The 22,618-nt window shown below is 44.5% G+C and overlaps 1 protein-coding gene across 1 annotated transcript in view; it reads right to left on the bottom strand.

Annotated features, from left to right (window-relative positions):
* Window positions 1-22,618, bottom strand: part of Adam12 (ADAM metallopeptidase domain 12) — a 319,335-nt gene that overhangs the window by 105,402 nt on the left and 191,315 nt on the right. Inside the window, exons 4-5 of the mRNA XM_060381368.1 lie at window positions 18,344-18,422; window positions 560-636 (exon numbers count right to left, since the gene is read on the bottom strand). Of these exons, the coding sequence (XP_060237351.1) occupies window positions 560-636; window positions 18,344-18,422 (156 nt within the window). The remainder of the gene's footprint in view (window positions 1-559; window positions 637-18,343; window positions 18,423-22,618) is intronic.

Here is a 22,618-nt window from a genome sequence, read left to right on the forward strand (position 1 = left end):
GTCATCTGGGAGACCCTGCCCAGGTGGGCCTGAAGTCAACTTCATGGTTGATGTTAAATTAGCTTTTACTCTTCCCTGGCGAGAATGAGGACTTAAATCTGTTTTGACTAAGCCAGACCCTACAATGTTAATAAACAATGTCCTATCTTTTAGCACTTGGAAGTTTTAAGCCTCGGGCAATGCCTGTGTGTGTGTGTGTGTGTGTGTGTGTGTTTTCACTTTTTGGTGGTGTTGGAGACTGGATCTGTGGCTTTGTCTAGCTAAGCATTTTTACCATTGAGCCATAGCCCCAGCCCCAGGCTGTGCTTGGGTGCTGAAACTCAGCCAGTTCTGTGGTTCTCAGGCACCTAACCCAACATCCAGTCTGAGAACAAAATTTAAAGAGGGGAAAAATGACAGAGAAGCTAAGATTCTGGGTCGGCTGTGCTGTTGCTCAGGTTGAGGAGCACCTGTGCTTCGAGACCACAGCGTCTGCTCTCAGGGCCTTTGAATGAATGCAGAGAGACAGAGGCGGTCCATGGGCAGCTAAATAGGTGTTCCTATGGTCACATCCACCTACCTGAGACCAGAGCAAGTGCTGAGGCTGACCACGGATGCAGCATCTCCTTGCACATGTCCATGGTAGTAACAATGGTCCTGGAAGGGAGCAAGGGGAAATCAATCAGAACAACCCAGCTTCCTCTAATCCCCTCTCCTTGCCTTAGCCATAGGACATGTCACACTGTGTTATATAGTAGTCTTACTGATCAATGCTAAGCCTGATGTGACTGGCCAGAGTCTATGGTCAGTGAGAATATCAGATCTGCTTAGAGATTATCAGTAGGGTTTTGATATGCCTGATTGGCCTCCATGCTCACCTCTCTGTCACCTGCCTCCCCCTCCTCCCCCAGGAAAGCCTTGATGGCCACTGTAGTATAAAATGCATCAGCAGAACAAATCACACTGACATCCTTGGTTTACCCTCATGTAAATTGTCTCCAGTAATGAGATGAGGAAACGGATGGGGTATTTAAGCACACTGTGAAAGGCAATAAAACCAGGCCTGAATGGATGGCTTAGGAAAACAGCAGAGCAGAAGGGGCCTGTGAGGAAATGAAGGAAGAGATCTCACAGAGTAACCTATATTCAGCTCAGCGGGAAGGTCACTGAAGGAGGTCCCAGAAGGAAAAAAAAATCCCTGTTGAATACCTACAGCATTTGTAAAAGGAAGGGCAGAACAAATGTCTTCTAGGAAGACAGACAACTGCCCAGATTCAAGGTTAACTGTGCTGTTGAAAAAATGTCGAGTCACAGCTCCAATTAAGCAGCTGATTGGCAAGGAATGGGCACTCATACTCAGCACTCCTCAGCCAGGCCTTCATAAAGCCAGCAGGATGCTGGCTGTTTGTAGGAAAGAGACCACCTCTTCTAAGGGACAATCAGGTTTCAGCCTGCCTCTGTCATGCTCTTGTCAGCTCACAGGTGCCTTACTCCTGGTGGTGACAGTCACTCACAAAGACTCTTTCCACTTTCCTAAGAAAAATGACTCGGGCTAGACAGATGGCTCTTAGCAAATGGCTAAGAGCATTTGCTGTTCTTCCAGAGGACATAGGAATGGCTCCCAGTACTGGGTTGGGCACCTCACAACTATCTGCAATTCAGTTCCAGAGCACCTGCGCAGTGTGCTCTCTTTCTCTCTCTCTCTCTCTCTCTCTCTCTCTCTCTCTCAAACACACACACACATATACACACCCCACAATCATTTAAAAACAAACAAGACTAGATGACTTTCAGTGACAAAGGGAAACCCATAATATCATGAGAAATTGGCTGAGATAATCTCATCTCAACAACATGAGGATCAAATTCTTGGGTCATGGGAAAGGCAAAGGATGAAGGGAGATGAGGGCTGCAGGGAGACAGGTTGCTCTGTTGGAACTTTCCTTACTGATTTTAGAGTCCTTTATATAGATTCAAGATGTTAATATTTAACCCCCGTTATTGTGTAAGAAAACTTTTTTTTAACCTGACCATTATTTCTCAGAGTTTTTGGCTTTATAAAATTGAGTCTCTTCTGCCCCACAATTTTTCTGTATTACTAAAGGCAGTTTTCTTTGAGGTCACGGGTACATGCCTTTTATTTTCTTCTGTTTACATAGTCGTGAGAGGAGCTCTTTATTCTGCCCAGTATTTATTTATGACCTGGAAGTACAGGGCTGCTATACAAGGTCCCCTATGAACTAAGAGCAGCCATTATTCATCACTGCTCATCAGTTTTCTCCCTGATACTCTGTCATGTGCTGTGTTTGTGACTCTTCTTGTTTCTGTGATACCTGATAAAAACAACTTCAAGGAAGAAGGATTTCATCGTGGCAGAGAAGGCGTGGCAGAGTTCTTGGCGGTGGGAATGGGAGGCTCCTTGCTCACATGTGACAACCAAAAAGCAGAGAGTGGCCCAACCCAGTGACCCACTTCCTCCTACAAAGCCTCACATCTAAAGTGCTACCCTCCTGCCAATAGTGCCACCAGTTGGGGACTGAGTGTTCAAGCATGTGGGACATTCAAATCATAGCATGTGGGAATACTCAGGGTATGTCTATGGTTCGTCTCTGTTTCATAGTCCACTGAGGAATGCTCAACAGTCCACTGCTAAGCCAATACTACTCTTTTAATTACAAATGTTTTACATGACAACAGTATACCCTGCAGAGCTAATTCTCTTTTAAAATTAAGATTAAATTCCCATGCTACACATTTCACTATTTTAAAGCACACCATGTCAGCATTTTATGGTGGCTTTTTTTTAAGAGTACACAGAGTACCTGAAAGTCCTTCATCACTGAAATGCATAAGGATGCACAACGATCGCCACTGTCTAATTCAGGAGCACTTTAATGACCGCACAGAGACACCTGGAGCAGCAGGCTTGCCTCACCACCCTTGGCAACGGCTGGTCCACCTTCTGTCTCTGTGGATTTGCTAGCTCTGTTCATTTGATGCAAATAGAAGCCTGCAATTCGTGGCCCCGTGCCTGGCTTCCTTCATGCAGCATAATGCTTTCCGGGTTCCGCTCTGCGCTCTTTTTCTTGCCGAAGAGGATTACACTGCATACACTGCAGTGTGGACAGCTGGTGTCCAGAGGCCAGGACCGGAGAAGAAATTACCCGCAGATGGAAAACTGCAGAGGCAGTGGGTCCTAGAGGGAGCACACAGTTCAGGGCAGCACATTTAGGAGTGCGGAGTGCCTTGTGGTCCGTCTCTCTTCCATGAGGTTGTCCTCATCAGCAAGCGGTGGTTTAGTCCAAGACACCTGGGGGGCTGAAAGGGGCTGTGGCTGTCTAGCCAGCCATATTAGGTGTCTAGTAGAACATCAGGAAGGGAGTGTGTAGATTTTGAATGGCTCTGTTCTGCTCCCCCCTCTCTCTCTCTTTCAGGAGTCATGTAAAAACTTGCTTGCCACAAAGGGCACATTTAACTGAACTGAAATACTTCAGGGCATCAGGGAGATCTTGGTTCCCTCCCAGGCTGTGGTATACAGGCTGGGGGATTCTAGCCCTGGGCACCTGCAGACATGCCAAAGCCGAAGATGATGCTGAGTAGGACAGGGCTGACCTTTGAGATCTATCGTAGAGTTTCCCTCATTTGGGGGGAGGGGGTGAACATCCAAGTAGTGACAATAATTACTGACTTCTGAAATTTGAAACTCATTTGTTCTCAGGCTCTGTTGTTAATGGATTATTTATCAAGTGTACTTTCTAATTAAATACACAGGAATACAAGCTCATTAAAGCATGAGCTGAGAACAAATTAGTATCAGATTAATTTCCAGTTCAATAACTTGAAATATTGCTTTTATGAAGCAGGGGAAGTGGAGCTTAGTGCTCATAAACCATTCCCTGAAGTCAACATCCCTACCCATCTTCGTTGTCACAAGGGCTCACAACTTATTTCTCAATTTACCTGTTAGATGGCTCCCAAGCCACTTGCTCACTCTCCTGACAGGGATTAATCTCTCAGAGTGCAAAACACAGTCACTAGATTCTCCCAGACAATGCCAGTTTCCTGAAATTTAGTGTTTTTTTTTTTCAACATGACTCACCACATATAAATGAACATGATTTCATTTTGATGATGCTATGAGTCACTGTCTGGATAATTTCATGACTCAGAAAGACAAAGTTGGGCCCTCCATGTGTTACATTATTGGTTGAGAAACTGGATTATGGAATTGGCAGAGATATGTTTTCGGACCCTGCTGGGATGCTGACTCCTAAGGCAGGTCAGAGGCTAAGGGGTCTTTACAGGTAGGACCATGATCAGAGAGCAGCAAAACCCACTCGGGTCCACAGGCCAGTGTGTGCCTGTATCTGAGGTCAGGTGGTCCCTATGTGATGATGCTCAGATGCAGCTACCAATCAGATCTTCTGGGCTCATGAGCACTTGGCCCGTGGGTTCTGGATGTGTCACACAGAAGGAGACATGACAGGCACCAAGTGTTCAAAGAAGACCTGTGCCCAACCCAGAGAACCCTGGGTCTGTATTACCACAGTGGCCCTTGCTGGGTATCTGTGGTTCCTGGTCTCTGTACAGCCTTTCCCAGCCCTCAATCCTCTCCTCTTTCTGACTGCCTCCAAAGCATCAAATTGCACAGCCTCCTGACTCTAAAGATGTTCTGAATGGTCTTAGGACCATTGTCTTTGCTTCATTCTGCTGATCCAATGCATTCTACTTCTCCCAAAAAAAACCCATGTGGAAGAGAGTCCTGAACATGCACGACCACAAAATTACATCTCTCCCTTCACAAAAGCTCTAACTGCGCATTTTATATACTTATTATTTAACCGAATGCATTTCCCCACTCCAGTAAAATACCGTTTTCCTTCTGTTTAATACTATCAATCAAATCTAATGGTGGGTAACAGGAAGCTGGAGTAACAACTCTTGAACCTGAAAATTGGTAGCCCTCAACTCCATGCCCTGCGGGAAGTCAAATCAAACCCCTGATACCCCTTTCTCTGTGGACTAGGAGCAAAAGGAATTTGTATGCTGAAGTGGTAGCAAAAGTGCTCTGACCTTGTGATTTAAAAGGACTCCTAGCAGATAGAGTCTGTGAAGAGCGTGCTGAGAATGGAGTTTTCAATGTGCTCCCAAGGGCCTGGGCCATCTCCACCATAGGCAACACGGTGAACCCCTTGGATTCAATGAGTGAAGGCAAGATGTTTTCAGCTGGAAGGAAGCCTGGGGCCATCTAAGGCCAACCTTGCTCTTCCAGCTAGCTTTTTGCCCAAAGGATGTGGAAGCTGAGGTCATGATTGTTCAACTGCCATTAATGGTCACAGAGGTGGCCGATGGCAGGGCAGGACCATAAAGCCAGGCCCCTGCACTCCAGGAAGGCTTCCCACTAGGGAAGCCCCACTGCTAGGGACATGTGTCCTGCGCCCTCATGAGCCTCTCCTTTTGTGACAAAAGGAGGCTTGCCCTCCATACTCTTTTGCAGGGTCTTACCATGAGGTCACTTATGGGATCACAGAAGAAAGGAGTCACTTCCAAAGGGGGGTGGGAATGCATATGTGACTGTGGTCTATGTGCATGCATGCGTTCCAGTCCACATTTCAATAGGCCAGGCTTCTATTCTCTCATACAGAACATCAAGCCCCAACAAGAGCACAAGCCTCAAGCAAAGGGAATATTGAGTTTGCAGCCTGGGTTTTGGCAGGGCTGTCTGCCCTATGCTTAGCCCTGAGTGTGTGTGTGCGTATGTGTGTGTGTGTGTGTGTGTGTGTGTGTATAGGATACGATCGTTGAGAAGACAGTGGGCATGCCCATCATCACAGGGCTATATCTGCTGCCAAACTCTAACAAGAACCATGTCTGTTGACTGAATGTTCAGGCCTAACCTTAGGGTCCACTATAGTTACTCAGCCATGCTGGACTCTGTGTGGCAGGATGAGGGGATCATGCTCCTGTTCATTGCAACCTCCTGACAAGTCAAGTCCAGAAACTGTGACCATGATGCCACAGAGGTCGGCCTAGATGAGTCTCATTGCTTCATCTGTAAAATGGAGTGGCTCTTAATCACTCAGGGCTCTAGGAATCCAAGAAACATAGCATGGGGAAGTATTCTGTAAGATGTGAGGCATTTTCACAAATACCCAAAGAAAGCATTTGCTCTTGCCAGCCTACTGTTCTCCCATGCTGCCTTCTCACTCATCCTGTTTTTACGGGATAAATGAATAGAGGAAGGTGAGAGAAACTGACCTGCTGGAGAGAAGGGAGTACCTTTGACTTACACACTTCCATTCATTTCGAAGGTCCAGCTCCAGATCTTCTTATAAGTGGGGAGGAGTTTTGTGTAGACACCAGGGGGGAATGGGATGTGGGGTGGGCAGAGTTAGAGGACTTTCAGTGCCAGCTGCTTTTGAGGGAGACTCACAGCCTCAACAGTTCCTGAAGCACTCATGTTCCCACTCCAGCTGCCGTCCACTCTCATCTACCCATAAGATCTTAGAGGAATTTCAGAAGGGACTTAGGGCATAACATAGTTGAGGACTGCTGGGATTGTCACTATAGTGGCTGGATGACTTTCCCAAAGGCCTGACTTGTGTCTGTGGCTTCACCTCCACACCGCATGTCTGGTGCAGCAGTCCAGCCAAGCTGGGATTTGGACCCAGTTAGAGTGACATGGCTGCTCTCCTAAGGCCTATAGTTGCTGTGCTAAACTGTAGGCCCATCCTACAAATGCTGATACCTTTAGAGCAGGAAGGCCACCACAGCCTGCAAATGGCCTTGGAAACTCCATTGGTTTTCCATGAGAAGTTCTCATAGGTATGTTTAGACGTCTTGCCTTCTCCCCATCTCAATATATCTGGTCTTTATAGCAGAAATGGTCTACCTGACTCCAGTTCATGCAGGAGAACCATTTGGATGAAAACCAATGTAGAAACTCCCACAATGTCCTTGTTCTAGGCATATTGTGTCACTTTTGGTCAGCCTGTATCTTTCTTCAGGACAAAGCTGCATCCTCTTCCCTTCTGCAACATCACCAGCATACCAAGACCTCACTGAGCTAGGCTAGGGTGGGCTTCCCAGCCACATACTTGGTGACCCTCTAGAGATACTTCTGGCTTCTTATTCCAGACTCTTTATTTCTGGGGTTGTACTTTGTCAACAAGACTAGGGCATGGGTTAGTGCTAAAGGTTTTCTTTGGTGAGTGAACAGCTATCAGAGATGAGGCCACTGGAAATGTTGTGGGATAGCCATGTACGGAGAGGGGTGTGTGGAAATGCAGTACATCTGACTGTCTCTGTACATTTGCTTACTGTGGTGCATGTGTGGCCTGTGGGCACTCTCTGACTTTCCTCTCTCCTGCAGTGCCATCCTGCCTTCTCAGGTGGCCTCTAGCTACAGTACACTGTGGACGATTCCCTAGGTTCCATTTGCTCACTATACTAATCCAAACCAAATGCTGAAGACTCCACTCCTGTTCCACAGACAGAAGTTGCCATGGAAATGGATAGGATGCCTCCCAAATACTGCTTCTGATGCATTCCATCACTTCCTTGACAGTCCAGTCTAAGCTAACACTGGCTGGCCCTACCTGACATCTCTCAGCAAAGACTTTTAAAGCTTTTCCCCATTGAAAACACATTTGACATGTGTGATCTTTTGGCGTAGTCCTCATAGCTATGTTCACACCTCTCGCCTCCTCTCCATCTCTATAGACCTGGTCGTTACAGCAGAAACTGTCTATCTGACTTCCAGCTCAGATAGTGGTTCCAGGAGAACCACTTGGCTATTCCTGCCATAGCCTCTCCCATGCTCCCAGAACCCCAACATGCCCATGACACACATTAAAGGGACATTTTAATGGTTTCCAAATATTCTTTGGTCTCCAAGTCACTCTGAACTTTGTCACTTTTGCATACTTCCCTGCCCTGGAAAAACTCTATAGTAGCATGCTGGAATATTTTCCTTCTCCTGACCCTGGGTCCATGCCTTGCCTAGCTTCAAATTTTGGTCTGCATGTTCTTTCTTCCATGCATCCTTCCCTGACCCCTCAGATCAGATGTGGTGGGACCCTTGCCAGTCTCCTCCTTTCTTTCTGCTGGGTCTCCTCACCTTTATGTAATCCCTGCTGTATTCTCAGTGGTACGCGCAGTGCATGGCCCACGTAGTTGTCCAGTCAACATGTATGTGACAGACAGATGCATTTCTACCAAACACTGCAAGCACTGGGAAGGCTGGCTGGCTACTCCAGTCTCCCCAGGGCTTTTGGGGGGAATGTGAGTAACCCACATGACATGCCTATGGTCACTCACAGGCCTTATTAGAAGTGACAGCATAAGGATAATTCTTCCTTAGACGTGGCCAGCAAAGGACAAGGTCATACACTTCATCTTGGAGAGGAGACATAGGAGATTGATTCCAGAGTCAAACGCAGCCACTGCTCTGAGTTAAGCAATTTACCCTAATTGTTGTTTTCTTAAAAACAACAAAAGCAATCCAGCCAAGTGGTTCTCACTCCACATGTAACTTTAAATTCAGGCTGACCCATCATGGGCTGATTATAAGGGGCAGAAAGATGAGTCAGCCAGTTCCCCTTTGCTTTTCAGTCTGAATCAACAGGAATCAAACTTCCAAGGCTCTGTTTGATTCCTCATCAATAGCCCTACAAGGTCCAGATGCTAGGCCAAGTTTCTATACAGGGAGATAGCTCTTTGGCTCCTTATCATATCACGGCCAATGATTTGGTTGGCATGATCAGAGTGTCAGCACTTGAGTAGAAATTTCCGCCATGTGTTTAAAAACTTGGTTTTCAGCTGGTGGTGCTGTTTTGTAAGGCCATGAACCCTTTAGGGGGCAGGGCCTAGCTGGGGGAAGTGGGTCACTAGGGGGTGGGCCTTAGGGGCTATGACTCCGCTTCTGCAGGATCTCTCCCTCTGCTTCCTGTTCTGTGAAGATGCAGAGAGGCAAGGGACTTTAATCATGCTGCCATCACATTCCTGGTGCCTCTGTCTCTGGGGCTATGGCGGACTGTATCTGTAAACCACAAGCCAAATAAATCCTTGCTTCCTTGTTTATTGTCAGATATTTGGTCATGGTATCGTGAAATATGATGCGTTCATAAAGGACCTAGGGAAGGTGACTGATGGGTGAAGAGAGAGCATATTCTTTTCATAATTAGGAATGTGAATGTGCTGTTTTTTTCTGAGAGAGGTGGCCAGCCCACTTTTAGTTGCTTCACCTACTAAAGATAGATTCATCCAGTCAGCCGAAGATTAAACTATAGTATCAGCATTTGAAAAATGCCTTCTTGAGGGATGCTGGTCTGGGCAGAAGTGAAACATCTAGTAATTTCTACACCCTCATCCTTTTCCAGCCTTTGGACTTATCCTGGGGACAGACCTTTTTACCCAATCACCTCCTGGGAAAGTGAGAAGAGAAGGAGCAAGCGCCTTGCCCTATAAACACACCAACGAAAATGCAGAGGAGCACAGAGCCCATGGAGGTGATGACTACTAACTTCCACCCCAGTTGTTTTCCAGGAGGTCTGGATTTGCAGCCTTTAGCTTTGTGGTACAAGCCCAAATCTGAACTGGCAGCTGCAGGACCCTCTAGAATGCGGTCCTGAATCTGTACAGTTTTCTTACTCTTTGTGTGTGTGTGTGTGTGTGTGTGTGTGTGTGTGTGTGTGTGTACCAGCAAGGGAGATGGAGACAGAACATAAAGCTATAACTGTGGACATGTACCTGACATATTCTAGATCAATACATGTTAGAAGAACATCCTTCATCATTGTGAAGTTGGAGAAACAGCCTTTCAAGGCTCTTCCTTTGCTGTTTCTCTTTGGGATAAGAGTTTATATAATAGAAATAGCATGAGGGGTATATCTGAGACATATTTCCAAATAAGATAGTCAGACAAACATATAGAAGATGTAAATTTAAGCACTGTGCTATATATGGGGATGACCCTCAGGTCCTGCCTCTAATCTTCCTCCTGTTGTCTATACACATATCCAACAGTCTACTGACTCCTTCACCTACTGCCCCATTCAGAACCAACACAGACAACCTTAGGGCTTGTTGCTCTCTCTGCCTAATGGTACCTAATAGTACCATGGAGGACCCCCCTTTCCACCTGTGACCATATGGAAAGGAAAGCCCCATTGACAAAATGCCCCTAACCAGGTATCCTTTTGCTCTTATATTATCTGTCCCTTTTGCCATCACGTGCCAGTTTCTACCAGGAAAAGCTGCATCAACTGCAGTCCCCTACCCTGAGCATGTCTCGTTTTCCATCTACCAGAATTTCTCACTTTGTCCCTGAGTCCCTTTGGATGGTACAGACCTGGACCATAGGAACATCTTCTGTGACTACCAAACTTTCGATGTTCAAGCCCACACACACCTCACTATTAAAGGATTCACACCCCTTCTACTGGCCTTTACTCATTTGTGAAGAGACATCAAACATCCCTCCCTTACTAAATCAGTCTCCCATAGTCAATGTTAAATAGTAGTAATTTGTACATATTTTATCATATATTGTTTTGTAGTAAATAGATTAAATAGATTTTATTTTATTTTACTTTATCGAAGTAAATATATTTAAAGTATTTTAATATGTGTTTTTTTTTAAATTTTTAAATGCCTCAACTTTTTATACTGTGGAGGTATATCTGGTGAATGAAACTTGCTTGCATGCTTTAGTCTAATTCTGCTGGTTAAACTAATATAGCAACTTATGTGCTGACGAATGTATTTTATTCAACATTATTCCACCCCAAACCAGCAAATGGGAGGGTGAATGACTTGTAGATGGTGACACTATATTGATGGGGTGAGTCACTTTTTGAAAACTGCTATCCACAAGAGGCCAAGTAAGGGTCTATGGAAGCAGAGAGTGATATCAGAAACATTCCAACCCATTCAAGCTGTACAAAAGACTGAAGGAGGAGAAAAATAACTGTAATACTCTTAATCTGAAGCTGCTAATGTAGTAAACTATGCTGTTAGAATTATAAATATTGAGCTATCCTTGCATTTCTCTAAAGGAAGTTGACAAGCAGGTGCTGGGCAGGAATTAGATATAACTTATTTAGGATATTTACAACTGTGTTCCTAATCAACACTAGCTTATAAGACCCACTTCATAAGGGCCTTTTTATATGGTGGTACTTCCTGTTCAAATTGTCTCATATTATCAGGACTGTTTATCTCTTATGGGTATGGCAGAACTCACTTGTCAAAACCATTTGGGCTTGATGCCATTTATGTAGGTGGATTTAAAAAAAACATTGTAATTTTGTTTTGGTTATTTTGAGACAGGGTCCTATGTACCTCAGTCTGGATTCTATGTGCCTAAGCTGGCTTTGAAATCTTACCTCCTGCTACCACTACCTAACTTCTGAGATCACTGACATGTGCCACTATGCCTAGCTTAAAAAAATACCATTCTTACATCTACACAATGGAATATTACTCAGCAATGAAAAATAAGGAAATCATGAAATTTGTAGGTAAATGGTGGGACCTGGAAAGGATCATCCTGAGTGAGTTGTCCCAGAAGCAAAAAGACACACATGGTATATACTCACTCATATAGACATACATATAAACCCTAAATGGACAAACCCACTAAAACCCGTGCATCTAAAGAAACTAAGCAAGAGAGAGGACCCTAACTAAAATGTCCAATCCCCATCCGGAAAGGCAAAGAGGATGGACATCAGAAGAAGAAGAAAACAGGAAACAACCTAGGAACCTACCAGAGGGCCTCTGAAAGCCTCTGCCCTACAGACTATCAAAGCAGATGCTGAGCCTGATGGGCAACTGTTGGGCAGAGTGAATGGAATTTTATGTAAGAACTGGGAAATAGTAAGAGCTGGAGAGGACAGGGTCTCTACAAAGAGAGCAACAGAACCAGAAAATTTGAACACAGGGAACTTCCCAGAGACTCATACTCCAACCAAGGACTATTCATGGAGATAACCCAGAACCCCTGCACAGATGTAGACCAGGGCAGTTCAGAGTCCAAGTGGGTTACATAGTAATGTGAAGAGGGACTGCCTCTGACATAATCTGATTGGCCTGCTCTTTGATCACCTCCCCCTGGGGGGGAGCAGCCTTACCAGGCCATAGTAGAGGACAATGCAGCCACTTTTGATGTGAACTGATGGACTAAGATCAGAAAGGAGAGGAGAATCTCCCCTATCAGTGGACTTGGGGAGTGGCATGCAAGCAGAGGGAGGAGGGAGGGTGGGATTGGGAGGGGAGGAGGGAGGGGCTTATGGGGGGATGCAGAATGAATAAAGTGTAATTGATGAAAAATTTAAAAAAAAAGAAAAAAAAGATAATTTAAGAACCTTAAATGACTTTCAAAAGTGGAGGAAAACATGGAGTTAGTCAATTTACATGGAGCACATCTCGCCCCTGGGGACAATGGTCTCCTGAACCTACTCAGACCTCGGACACCACCACTGCTAGTTCTAGAACTGATGCAGGATGTTCCAACGAGGGGGTTAAGGCTTCTCATAATATTTCCTATAAGCCCACACCTGTTTGTTTATAGCCCCCATTTTTATTCATTATTAGCCAGATAGAGCCAAGTAATTGTGGTAATGATACTTGCTTTTTTGCCCAATGCTGGAATGTTAGTGAATTTAGGTATGCCCTGGTTATTTGCATCCCTCGCTGGGTGCCTGCCCCTCATGCTATGACTCTCTTCAGACAGAAAAGGGATCTTGGAATTACAGCCGCCATTGTTACTGCCATCTCATTGGCGGCTGTTGGAGCTACCACCGCGGAATTAGCCATGAGTCATACTGTGCAGACTGCTCAGACCCTGAATAATCTTTTAGCCAATGTAGCTCATGCCTTAGATGTACAAAAAGGAATTAATGCTCAACTAAAAGGAGGCTTGATGGTGTTCAATCAGAGGATTGACCTCGTGCAGGAGCAAATTGATACCCTATGGCAAATTGCTCAACTTGGCTGTCAATGGAAGTATGCTGGACTTTGTGTCACTAGCATACAATATGAGAATTTTTCCTGTGCTGCAAATCTGTCTAAACAATTGTCTAGCTATATTTTAGGTAATTGGACTGGAGAATTTGATACTACGATGGAGCAGCTGAGAGTGGCCATTGTCACGGTAAATTCTACCAGAGTGGACACAGGACTAGCCACAGGATTATCATCATGGATTGCTGCAGCCATGAATCATCTGAAGGAATGGGCGGGCATGGGAGCATTAGCGGGCCTTCTGGTGTTGGTCTCCTTGGTTTGCCTGTGGTGTATATGCAAGATTAGAGTCACACAACAATGTAATGCAGCCATGACCATTCAGGCCTTTACAGCCATTGAAGCAGGACAGTCTCCCCAAGCGTGGGAGCTAAAATGTTATGCTCAGGATGCGAGGGTAAGCACTGCACTCAGGGTCAGCCGCTTTCGACCCAGAGAAGAGCATGTCTGGTTGCATGCGGGTTGATGCCCCAGGTCCCGCCTCTGAGAAAAAGGTATCGACGGGTCTGATGCTCTTTGGGTGGATGACACCTAAATGAACATTGGCACAAAGTCCCAATTTATTTCTAATATCAGAGATCAGACCTCTACTCTTGCCTGATGCGTCTAAAACAAAAAGGGGGAACTGTAGAGAGCTGCGTAATGCCACGCCTTAAAGATGGAGCTGGTTTCCGCCTTCCACCTTCTTGATGGTGAGTGCTCTCTGTCACAAACAACTCCATATTTGGCTAAGGCTGAGGATCTGGCTTGCTTCCGTGTATGTGGACCTATCTGCATTGCCCACATGGCACGCCTGATTTGGCTACCCAGAGGCTATTTAAGCTGTGGGCTGGCTTTCCCCAGGGTCAAATGATTGTTCAAGGTTCCTGAATAAACTGTATTGAAAAAAAAAAGAAATGCAAATAAAAAAAATACCATTCTTGATTTGGTTTATGCATATATTTAAATTTTTCTTTTACCTTAGCTAATGTTAATAGTTTTAATCTTTCTTCTCTCTCTCTTTCTCTCTCCCTTCCTTCCTTCCTTCCTTCCTTCCTTCCTTCCTTCCTTCCTTCCTTCCTTCCTTCCTTCCTTCCTTCCTTCCTTCCTTCCTTTCTTTTTCTTTCTTTCTTTCTTTCTTTCTTTCTTTCTTTCTTTCTTTCTTTCTTTCTCTTTCTCTCTCTCTCTTCCTTTCTTTCTTTCTCTCTTTCTCTCTCTCTCTCTTTCATTCTTTGTTGTTAATGTATGTGGATATTTTGCCTGCATGTATGTCTGTGCACATCATGCATGCAGTGCCTGCTGAGGCCAGAGGTAGGCATCAGAGCCCCTGGAACTGGAGTCACAGATGGTTGCTAGCCATCATATGGATGCTGGGAATAGAACCCCGTAATCACTGAGCCATCTCTCCAGGTTCCAAGAATCATGCATTTTTAAGATAATGGTCAGTATTGTTCATAGCTTTGCTGTGATTGAAATAGTCTCTTTATAAAAGGTGTACCTTCAATGTCTTCTCTCGTTCATCTTGTTATTGTTTTGTTTATTTTTTCAAATGGCCAGATTTTTTTTTGTAAGCTGGTCACCTTTCTCTCTCTCTCTCTCTCTCTCTCTCTCTCTCTCTCTCTCTCTATATATATATATATATATATATATATATATATATATATTTGCATTCCTTTTCATTAGTTTCTGCTCATTTTCCAAATCCTCATTTCTGCATAGACCCCGCCATCCAACCCACTCACCCTGGGCTGTGGGTAATCTTGGAGATTTTCAGTGTCTTCCTTGATGAATTAAGTTGTGCTAGTTTCATTTTGGAGAGTTTTTTTATTGGGGAGAAACTGTAATGTTTAAGAGTCATGCTTTTTTTTGGGGGGGTTGTTTTAAAATTATTAAACTTAGAAGTAAAAACAAAAACTTTAGACCTCTCACTCCTAATTTTAATGGATTCTCTAGATTTTAAGAAACCCTATAGTTAGGAGCTGGGCTAAAGCATTAACCACACATGAACCTGTATATTAAAAAAATCAGTCTTCTTCAAATAATTTTTCTTATATATGTTTGAGAATGTCGTGCTGTAAGTGGTTGCACAGCTTTTCAATAGCCTTTCTTTCTTTCTTTCTTTCTTTCTTTCTTTCTTTCTTTCTTTCTTTCTTTCTTTCTCTGTGTGTGAGCGTGTGTGTGTGTGTGTGTGTGTAGTGTATGCATGGACAACAGTATGTATGTATTGGCTGTAATCAGTTCTCTACACCTACTGCATCACATCTATGGATCAAAATGAAGTCATCAGGCTTAGCTGCAAAGGCCTTCATCCAACTGACCTATCCCCTAGGCTCTCACCATCTATTTGACTCATTTCTTTTATCATTATGCAATGACCTCTTGGCCACTAATATCTCTTTCTCTTTCTCTCTGTCTGTCTTTCTTTCTCTCCCTTCCTTCCTCTCCCCTTTCTACTTTGCTAGCTTGTCTGATGTCCTTACAACTACAGCAGCTATATTTTTTTTTATTCAAGTTTATCTATCTATCCTTCCTTTGATTTATTTCTTTCCATTTTATATATGAGAATATGGGTCTTGACAAGTCTATTCAACCTATTTATATACAATGTGATTCATGTATTATCTTATTCCTTTCTGTTATATATTTATCCTCTTTCTTTTCCAATCCTTTTCCTTTATTCTGCCCTGTACTGGGTTGAAAAAAGATTTCCACTGCTATTGGAAGAATACATTGTTTTTTCTGTTCTTTAGATGTTTATTCTGAAAGTGTTCAGGTGCCTTATATTTTACTTATCAAAGTTAATCAGCATGCCTGTTATTTTCAGGACAAGACAAACTCTTCAACTGTTTCAAGTCTATTTTTCTGTCTTGTTTGAGAACATCCAAACATAGTCACCCCTGTTATAGCTGCCATTTTTAACAGATTTATTTGGTGCAATTGTTTTGCTTGCTAGTGCCTCTGCTATTCTACCCCTGTGCTCAGTTTTCTTCTTGCTGAGCTGCTCTTTGCAGGTTGCTCTTCACTGGGTAGCCTTTGTTAGGCTCCGGGGGCGTTAAGTTCTCGCATTGTTTTATGAGCAAGGCTGTGTGCTGTTTCTTAGCTTTATAAAGGCATTTCGGCGTGGGGTCCAGGGGGCCAGTTACTGCCCCTCTTCCTTGTAGTTCTGGCCCCGTCATTGCTGATGAGGAATCTGCTGTTGATTCAGTTGCCCTCCTTTACCACGAACTGCTCTGTGTCAGCCAGGGTTAAGACATGTCTTTGACATCCTGTAGGTTCTCTGTGAACCACCCTGGAGTATTTCGGTCTTTCTCCTGGGGTTGGTGGAACTTTGTCAATATTCATACATCCCTTCAACCTGGAAACACCACTGTCACATTCTGTTTGATTACTGCTTCTATCCCACACTGAATATTGGATTTCTGTGAAATTTCCATTAGATCTATTTTGTTCTTAAAAATCTCCCCCCTGGCTACTCTTCTATCTCTATTTTGGGAAGGACTAATTTTCTCTCCCCTTTGTCTATGGGTGCCTTTGTTCATTATCTGGCTTGTGATTTATTTATTTATTTTTTGCCTTGGGACTCATCTTTAATATTTTTATTACCCTCTTTTCTCCTTGCATTATCATCTCATACATCTGGGCTGTAGAAAATTCCTTAGGGAACACTCTACTCTGGGCTTCAGCCTGGGCTCTAGCAGACTTTCCTGGTTTGGGAGTAGCTTTGAGGTCAATGTCTGACTGGGGAATACTCAAAATCTGGATACGGGCCAACAAATCCCCAAAACATTTAACACATGTGAAAGATCACATGGGGTCCACTTTCTCCTCCTTCCTTCCTTCCTTCCTTCCTTCCTTCCTTCCTTCCTTCCTTCCTTCCTTCTGTGTATGTGTGTGTGTGTGTATGTGTGTGTGTGTGAAATCTTTTAATTTATGACACCTGGCAGACAATTTTTTCCTGTCATCCTTGGGGCTGGACAAGTTCTCTTCTGCACAAGAAGCAGCTCTATCCAGAGAAGCCAACTCTTGTGAGATTCTAATTTAGACATCCAGTTCCTTCTTTTTTGCCTCTAGCACCTGGCCTTTTTATTCATTTTTATTCTCATTCATATTTATTCATTTTCTCTCTTCCCTTTCCTGGCTCTGGGTTCTAAGCACCCTCTTGGGGTCCCATGGCCCAAACCTTGTAACCAAAGCTCTGGCTATCCCTGTCCCCACATACCATTTTGTTAAGTTTAGAGAGGGTCTTACTATAGTCTGGAACTCACTATGTAGTCCAGGCTGGCCTCAGATGTGCTGTCATTCTCTTGTGTCCCAAGTGCTTGGATTACATGTGTCAGCCACTGTACTCAGCTAATGTCCCTTGGACTGCTTTTTCTGATTCACTTTTAAGCTTGAAAATTTTATAGAATCTTATAGGTACTTATACTTTTTTTTTTATTTCTGTGTCTTCTTGGGGCTGAGAGAGCTGCGGCAGCTCATCCTACCATGTTTTCAGATAAGAAAGTTTCCACTTACAAGTGGAGGTGCCAAGTCCCAAAGACGGTGTGAAGAGGATGCTGGATGCCTAGCAGAGAACGGAGGGGATCTTAAATGTAAGGTTTACCCCGCTGGTGCACCTTTAAAACACAAATGCACATGCTCATAGCTCTTAATACCGGGGAGCCTTTTCTCTCCTCATAGGGTGATGACGTTGGCCTCTGCTTTTGTAATCTCACGGACTTTACACACGGGCCTTGCGTATGTGCACAGATGCACAGTCACAGTGTGTGCCAAAGGGGCACACACATGAACGTGGGTCAAAGTTACACATGAAAGCTCAAACAGTCCCAGCTGTGGCACTACTGCTTTCTAAGCCACCTCTAACTATGGCCAAGCTTTCCGATAAGTAACAGAAACCTACTCATTGTCATCCCCCTCAATTCTCTCCCAATTTCACATGTAGGCAGGGACTCGCTATGTAGCCCTGGATATAGAGACCAGGCTGGTCTTGAACTCGCAGAGACCCATGTGCCTCTGCCTTCCAACGTGCTGAGATTAAAAGTCAATTTCACCACATCTGGCTAATGACCTTTCTAAAAAGCTTTAGTTTTTTTTTTTTTTTTGGGGGGGGAAGGGTCACCTTTTGCAGCCAGGTTGCGCTGAGCTCCACTCTATAGCCTCCACTTCCTCTAACCTCAGTGAGCCTTCTGCCTCGCTTTCCTGAGAGCTGGAATGTAAGGTGTGAGCCTGACTTCTCCAAGGATTCCTGGCGCCCAAATTAAGAATATGGGCATGTGATTAGCTCAGGAAAAAAAATAGCTATAAAGTGTCAGCACAGATTGCATGTAGAGTTCTGTTGATCCAAACATGCAGGAATTACCGTGTAGTTTCGAGTGAAGGAGACATCAGTACCATCTTGCAGATAATGGGTCTCTGTGAAGCCTTTGGCAATGAGTCCCCTGTGGAGATAGAAATGACATAAAAAGATGAGCACGGATCGACCGCCATGAGCATCTCAGGGGTGGGGCTGAAACAACCCAATGTGATTCCCGAAGAGCTTCACCTATTAAGGTTTCCAGGGAGAATTTGGAAGGAACCCGAGTAGGAGACAGTTTGCAGTACATTTGGAAGAGTTGTCCGTGTGGTACCTGTGGGGTCCTCCTTCACTCTTCTGATCCCATTCCTCTCAAGCACACAGTTTAGCATTCACCATGTACCTGCACAGACACTCCCCTGACATGCCATATTCTCTTGGTATACACCATACCCTCACCATATCCCACCATCACCACCCCCCGACACATTGTCTCCCCTCATCCCACACTTTAATACAGTCATACAGACAGATTTTTAAGTTGGGAAAACCCACCCCCAGATGTCACATTGTTCCACAAACTAGCAGCGGTGGGGAAAACAGTTATTTTCCTCACAGGTGAGAGATCCAGCTATCAATATTGAAATTTCACAGGAGAGGTCAAAACAATAATGAAATGTTAAAAGTGGTGTAGGTATGAAAAAATAACTTATTTGGACACACTGAAATCTGAATTTCCAAGATAAGCTAAATTCAGGAAAGCCCTTTGTGTCCCCAATTAAAGCTATGACAGTCACCACATCCTCAGTGAGGCCACAATGCAGGCTAGGTAGATTTTAAATGCTTTTACAGCCTGAGATTATGAGAATGATTTCATCCCTTTCAATTCAATGCAGGAAAGATTTCCTATATACCTACTATGTGCTGGTTTTAGCTTCTGGGTCACAAAGATAATCAGACAAGTCTCTGCTCTTGAGGATGCTATAGCCTGGTAGGGTGACAGAGGGCATTGTCTCAGAGTGGAAGTGCTGTGTTCCTGGGTGAAGCAAGATGCAGTAGATAGAGTATCAAGAAGGCATTACAGAGGGAGCTGAACAGCACTGTGCCATAACAGAGAGAGGAGGACAAAGTTCATCAGAGTGGGTAGGGGTGGCAGAACACCCAGGCTGAGGATGGCCATGACAGGCCACCTAGAGATCAGGACTCAGGAAGCCAGCTGGTGCAGGGCAAGAAAGGGACCTAAACAGAATCTGATTTCTTCTGTTGGGGTAGGAGAGTCCAGAGTGCCTTCAAATTCTGAGTCACTGGAGGTGTAGTGGAGGGGGCCATGCTTTTGCTCTTCACACCAGCAGTTCTTCTTGGTAGGGTCAAGTGACAAACACCTGACCCAAGCACAGCCAATCAAAGATCTCCCTTGCAGAAAGTGGGGTGCTAGGACTTCTGGGAAGAGGCCTTTCCTCCTGTTCTCAGGGCTCAAGGTGTGGCTGCAGAGTAGCCTTGCCTCCAGTTGGAGAGGATTCTGGAAGCAGACAAACCCATTATCCTGCAGTGATGAAGGGAAGAAGAAAGATGGTTCAGCTGCTTGCAGGCTGTAGCACCTTTTCTCTCCTATGGAAGCCCCTCTTTGGCTTGGTCTGGTTAGTATCTCACTTCAGGGAGGAGGGAATGCTGGTAGTGTCACAGAGGAGAGGACTTTCTTCTCAAACTCACATTGTCTTAGTGCTCTTTTAGCCAAGAGATTACAGTGTTCCTGTTAAAGGGCAATATCCCTGTTTTACATGGATTTCAATACATGTAAGAAACACGCATGCCTAGTTTAAGTCAGCTCGGCTGTTGCAGTGGATCTGAGATGTGATATATTTATCCATCAATGTTTCAGGAGGGAGTAGCAAAATACTAAACACAGACAGTGTTTCTTCTGAGCTGTAAGAGTTTTGCTCACCTCTAGAGTCTGAAAATACACATTTGAGAGGACCTGCCTGGTGACAGCAGGTTCTCAAAAACCCAGCCCCAAAGTTCTCATCTCTTTGCAGCTGTACAGACCTCCTGGGCAGGTCCATTCCCAGGGACAAGGCAACCTTTCTGGCATGTTTGGAGCAAAGCAAATGGGAGCAGGAAGGGAGCCAGCTAGACAGATGGGACAGGGGACAATGAAGCCTTCGAAAGGGGCATTTGGAGATTTTAATTGTCTTCAAAATGCATTTTGAGTCAGAGAGAATACAGTCAGGTTCACACCGAGGCTCCAGACAGTTCTGAAATACCACTGCCTGCTTCTTCCCGTTATGTGTCTCTGAGCAGGCCTTGGGATGGGCAGCCGAGGCAACTGTGCCACTCTTGACTCCACCCTGCTTTCCAACAGGGGTAATTTCTCTGTGGGTTCACGCTTCTTCCGGCCAACACTAGTCCGTGGATGGTTCTAGAACATTCGGCGAAGGGCTTTGCATTTGCCATATCCCGAGTCTGGAACGTTCTTTGCGTGGTGTGTCATGTGCCTGACTTCTTTTCTCCCTTCATCTCTTAGTGGAAGTGCTGTCTTCCCAGGAGGCCCCTCCTCTGATGTGGAATCTGAAGCAGCCCCTTCACCGTTAACCACTGCAGAGCCCTTTGGTTTCCTGTACAGCATTCCAACTTGGTTTATTTTGTCTGTTTACGCTTTGCCTCTCTCTGCTCTCAAGAATGTAAGCCATAGGGGCTGTTCACTCACCATGGTCTTCCCCATGGTGCAGACCGCCCACGCAGCCTTCTTCTCAAGCTGCTAAAATTTTGCTGAGCACTTCCTTTTAGAATTTTTTTTGAGTTTATAATTTAATTATAACATCTCTCCTTTCCTTTTCCTCCCACCAAACCCTTCCGTATACACCTCCCACTTTCCTTCAAACTCATGGTCTCTTTTTTTTTTTTCACTAGTTGTTATTGGATGCACACATATATTCCTAAATATAACCTGTTTATTCCGTGTAATATTACTTGTATGTATGTTTTTAAGGATGGCTGTTTGGCATAGGACAGTTGTTTGGTGTTCTGTTATTTCTGGGGAAGGCCATCTTTCCTGCTCCCAACTACAGTCACCTATAGTTTTTTTGTGTAGTGTTGAGACCACATTTCTCTATTCCCTCTCCCCCCCTTTGATATGTTCATTGGTGTTGTTCTTGTTCAGCACAACAATCATATTGTTGAGACATTATAGGTGTAGTTTCTGACAGTACTAGGAGACACAATCTCACAGAAAATTCCCTGATCCTTTCTAGATATCACATTTTTTCCACCCCATCTTCTTCAAAGTTCCCTGAGCGGAACTAGGTGTGGGAGTGTTTTATAGATGTACTCATGGACCAGGCTCTACAGCCCTACATTTTGATTGGCTTTCTGTAGCCATCTCATTCTGTTGAATAAGTCCTTTGACCCAGGCATCTGCTTGGCCTGTGGCATCTCATTTAACCTCTACTGTAGCTGGCTGTTTTTTTCCCCCCCTGTCTCTTGTGAGAAGTCTAGCTTTGAGCTCCAGATCCTGGCTCAGGCTCCAAGAGTACAGGATTGTGTCAGCAAACTCAGCTTTAACTCTAGACACTGTTCTTAATCTCCATTTAAAGGGAAAAAAACCCCAGAGATACAAGGGAGTTCAGATGACCTAGGGAAAGTCACACCATGGTTTGTACTTAAAAATATTATTTATTTTAATTTTATGTGTCTGAGTAGTTTTCCTGCATACATGTCTATACCACATGCATGTGTGGTGCCTGAAGATGTGGGAAGATGCCATCAATCCCCCGGACGTGGAGCAATGGATGGTTGTAAGACAACACATGGGTGCTTGGAACTGAACACTGGTCTTCTTGCAAGAACAACAAATGCCCTCAATCCAACTCCACAGTTTGTGTCATTGTGCCTTTTGGGTGACTCACTTCCTACCCTCTTCTTCAGTGCATTCAATGAAACCAAGCAGGTGCTAGGCCAGAGTGTTCTGAGATGTATATCTAATTTAAAAGTGGCTGGAAGTCAAAGGCCCTTGGAGAAAATGAAGAAGGGCAGATGGACAATGGGTCTATTGGAAATATGAAAGCAGTGATCTTATACTTTTACCCAAAGAGAAAATCAAATTAGATGGCTCTCCATCAGTAAATGGCAGTAGACGGTGGATGCATAATTTCATGAGAACATTCCTTTCCTCTGCTTATTAGGTTAGTTGATCTAACAAGGCATTCTCTTCCTCTCGACACCAGACAATGAAGTGCATCTTAACTGTGCCAGGAGCTGATGTTGCTGGTTCCCATTTGCTTTGCTGTTATTAGTGGTACTTAAATAACTCCCTCATTTAGCCAACAATTACTGTGCTGGACCCTG

The sequence above is a fragment of the Meriones unguiculatus genome, chromosome 1 (genome assembly GCF_030254825.1).
Source record: "Meriones unguiculatus strain TT.TT164.6M chromosome 1, Bangor_MerUng_6.1, whole genome shotgun sequence".
Lineage (NCBI taxonomy): Eukaryota > Metazoa > Chordata > Mammalia > Rodentia > Muridae > Meriones > Meriones unguiculatus.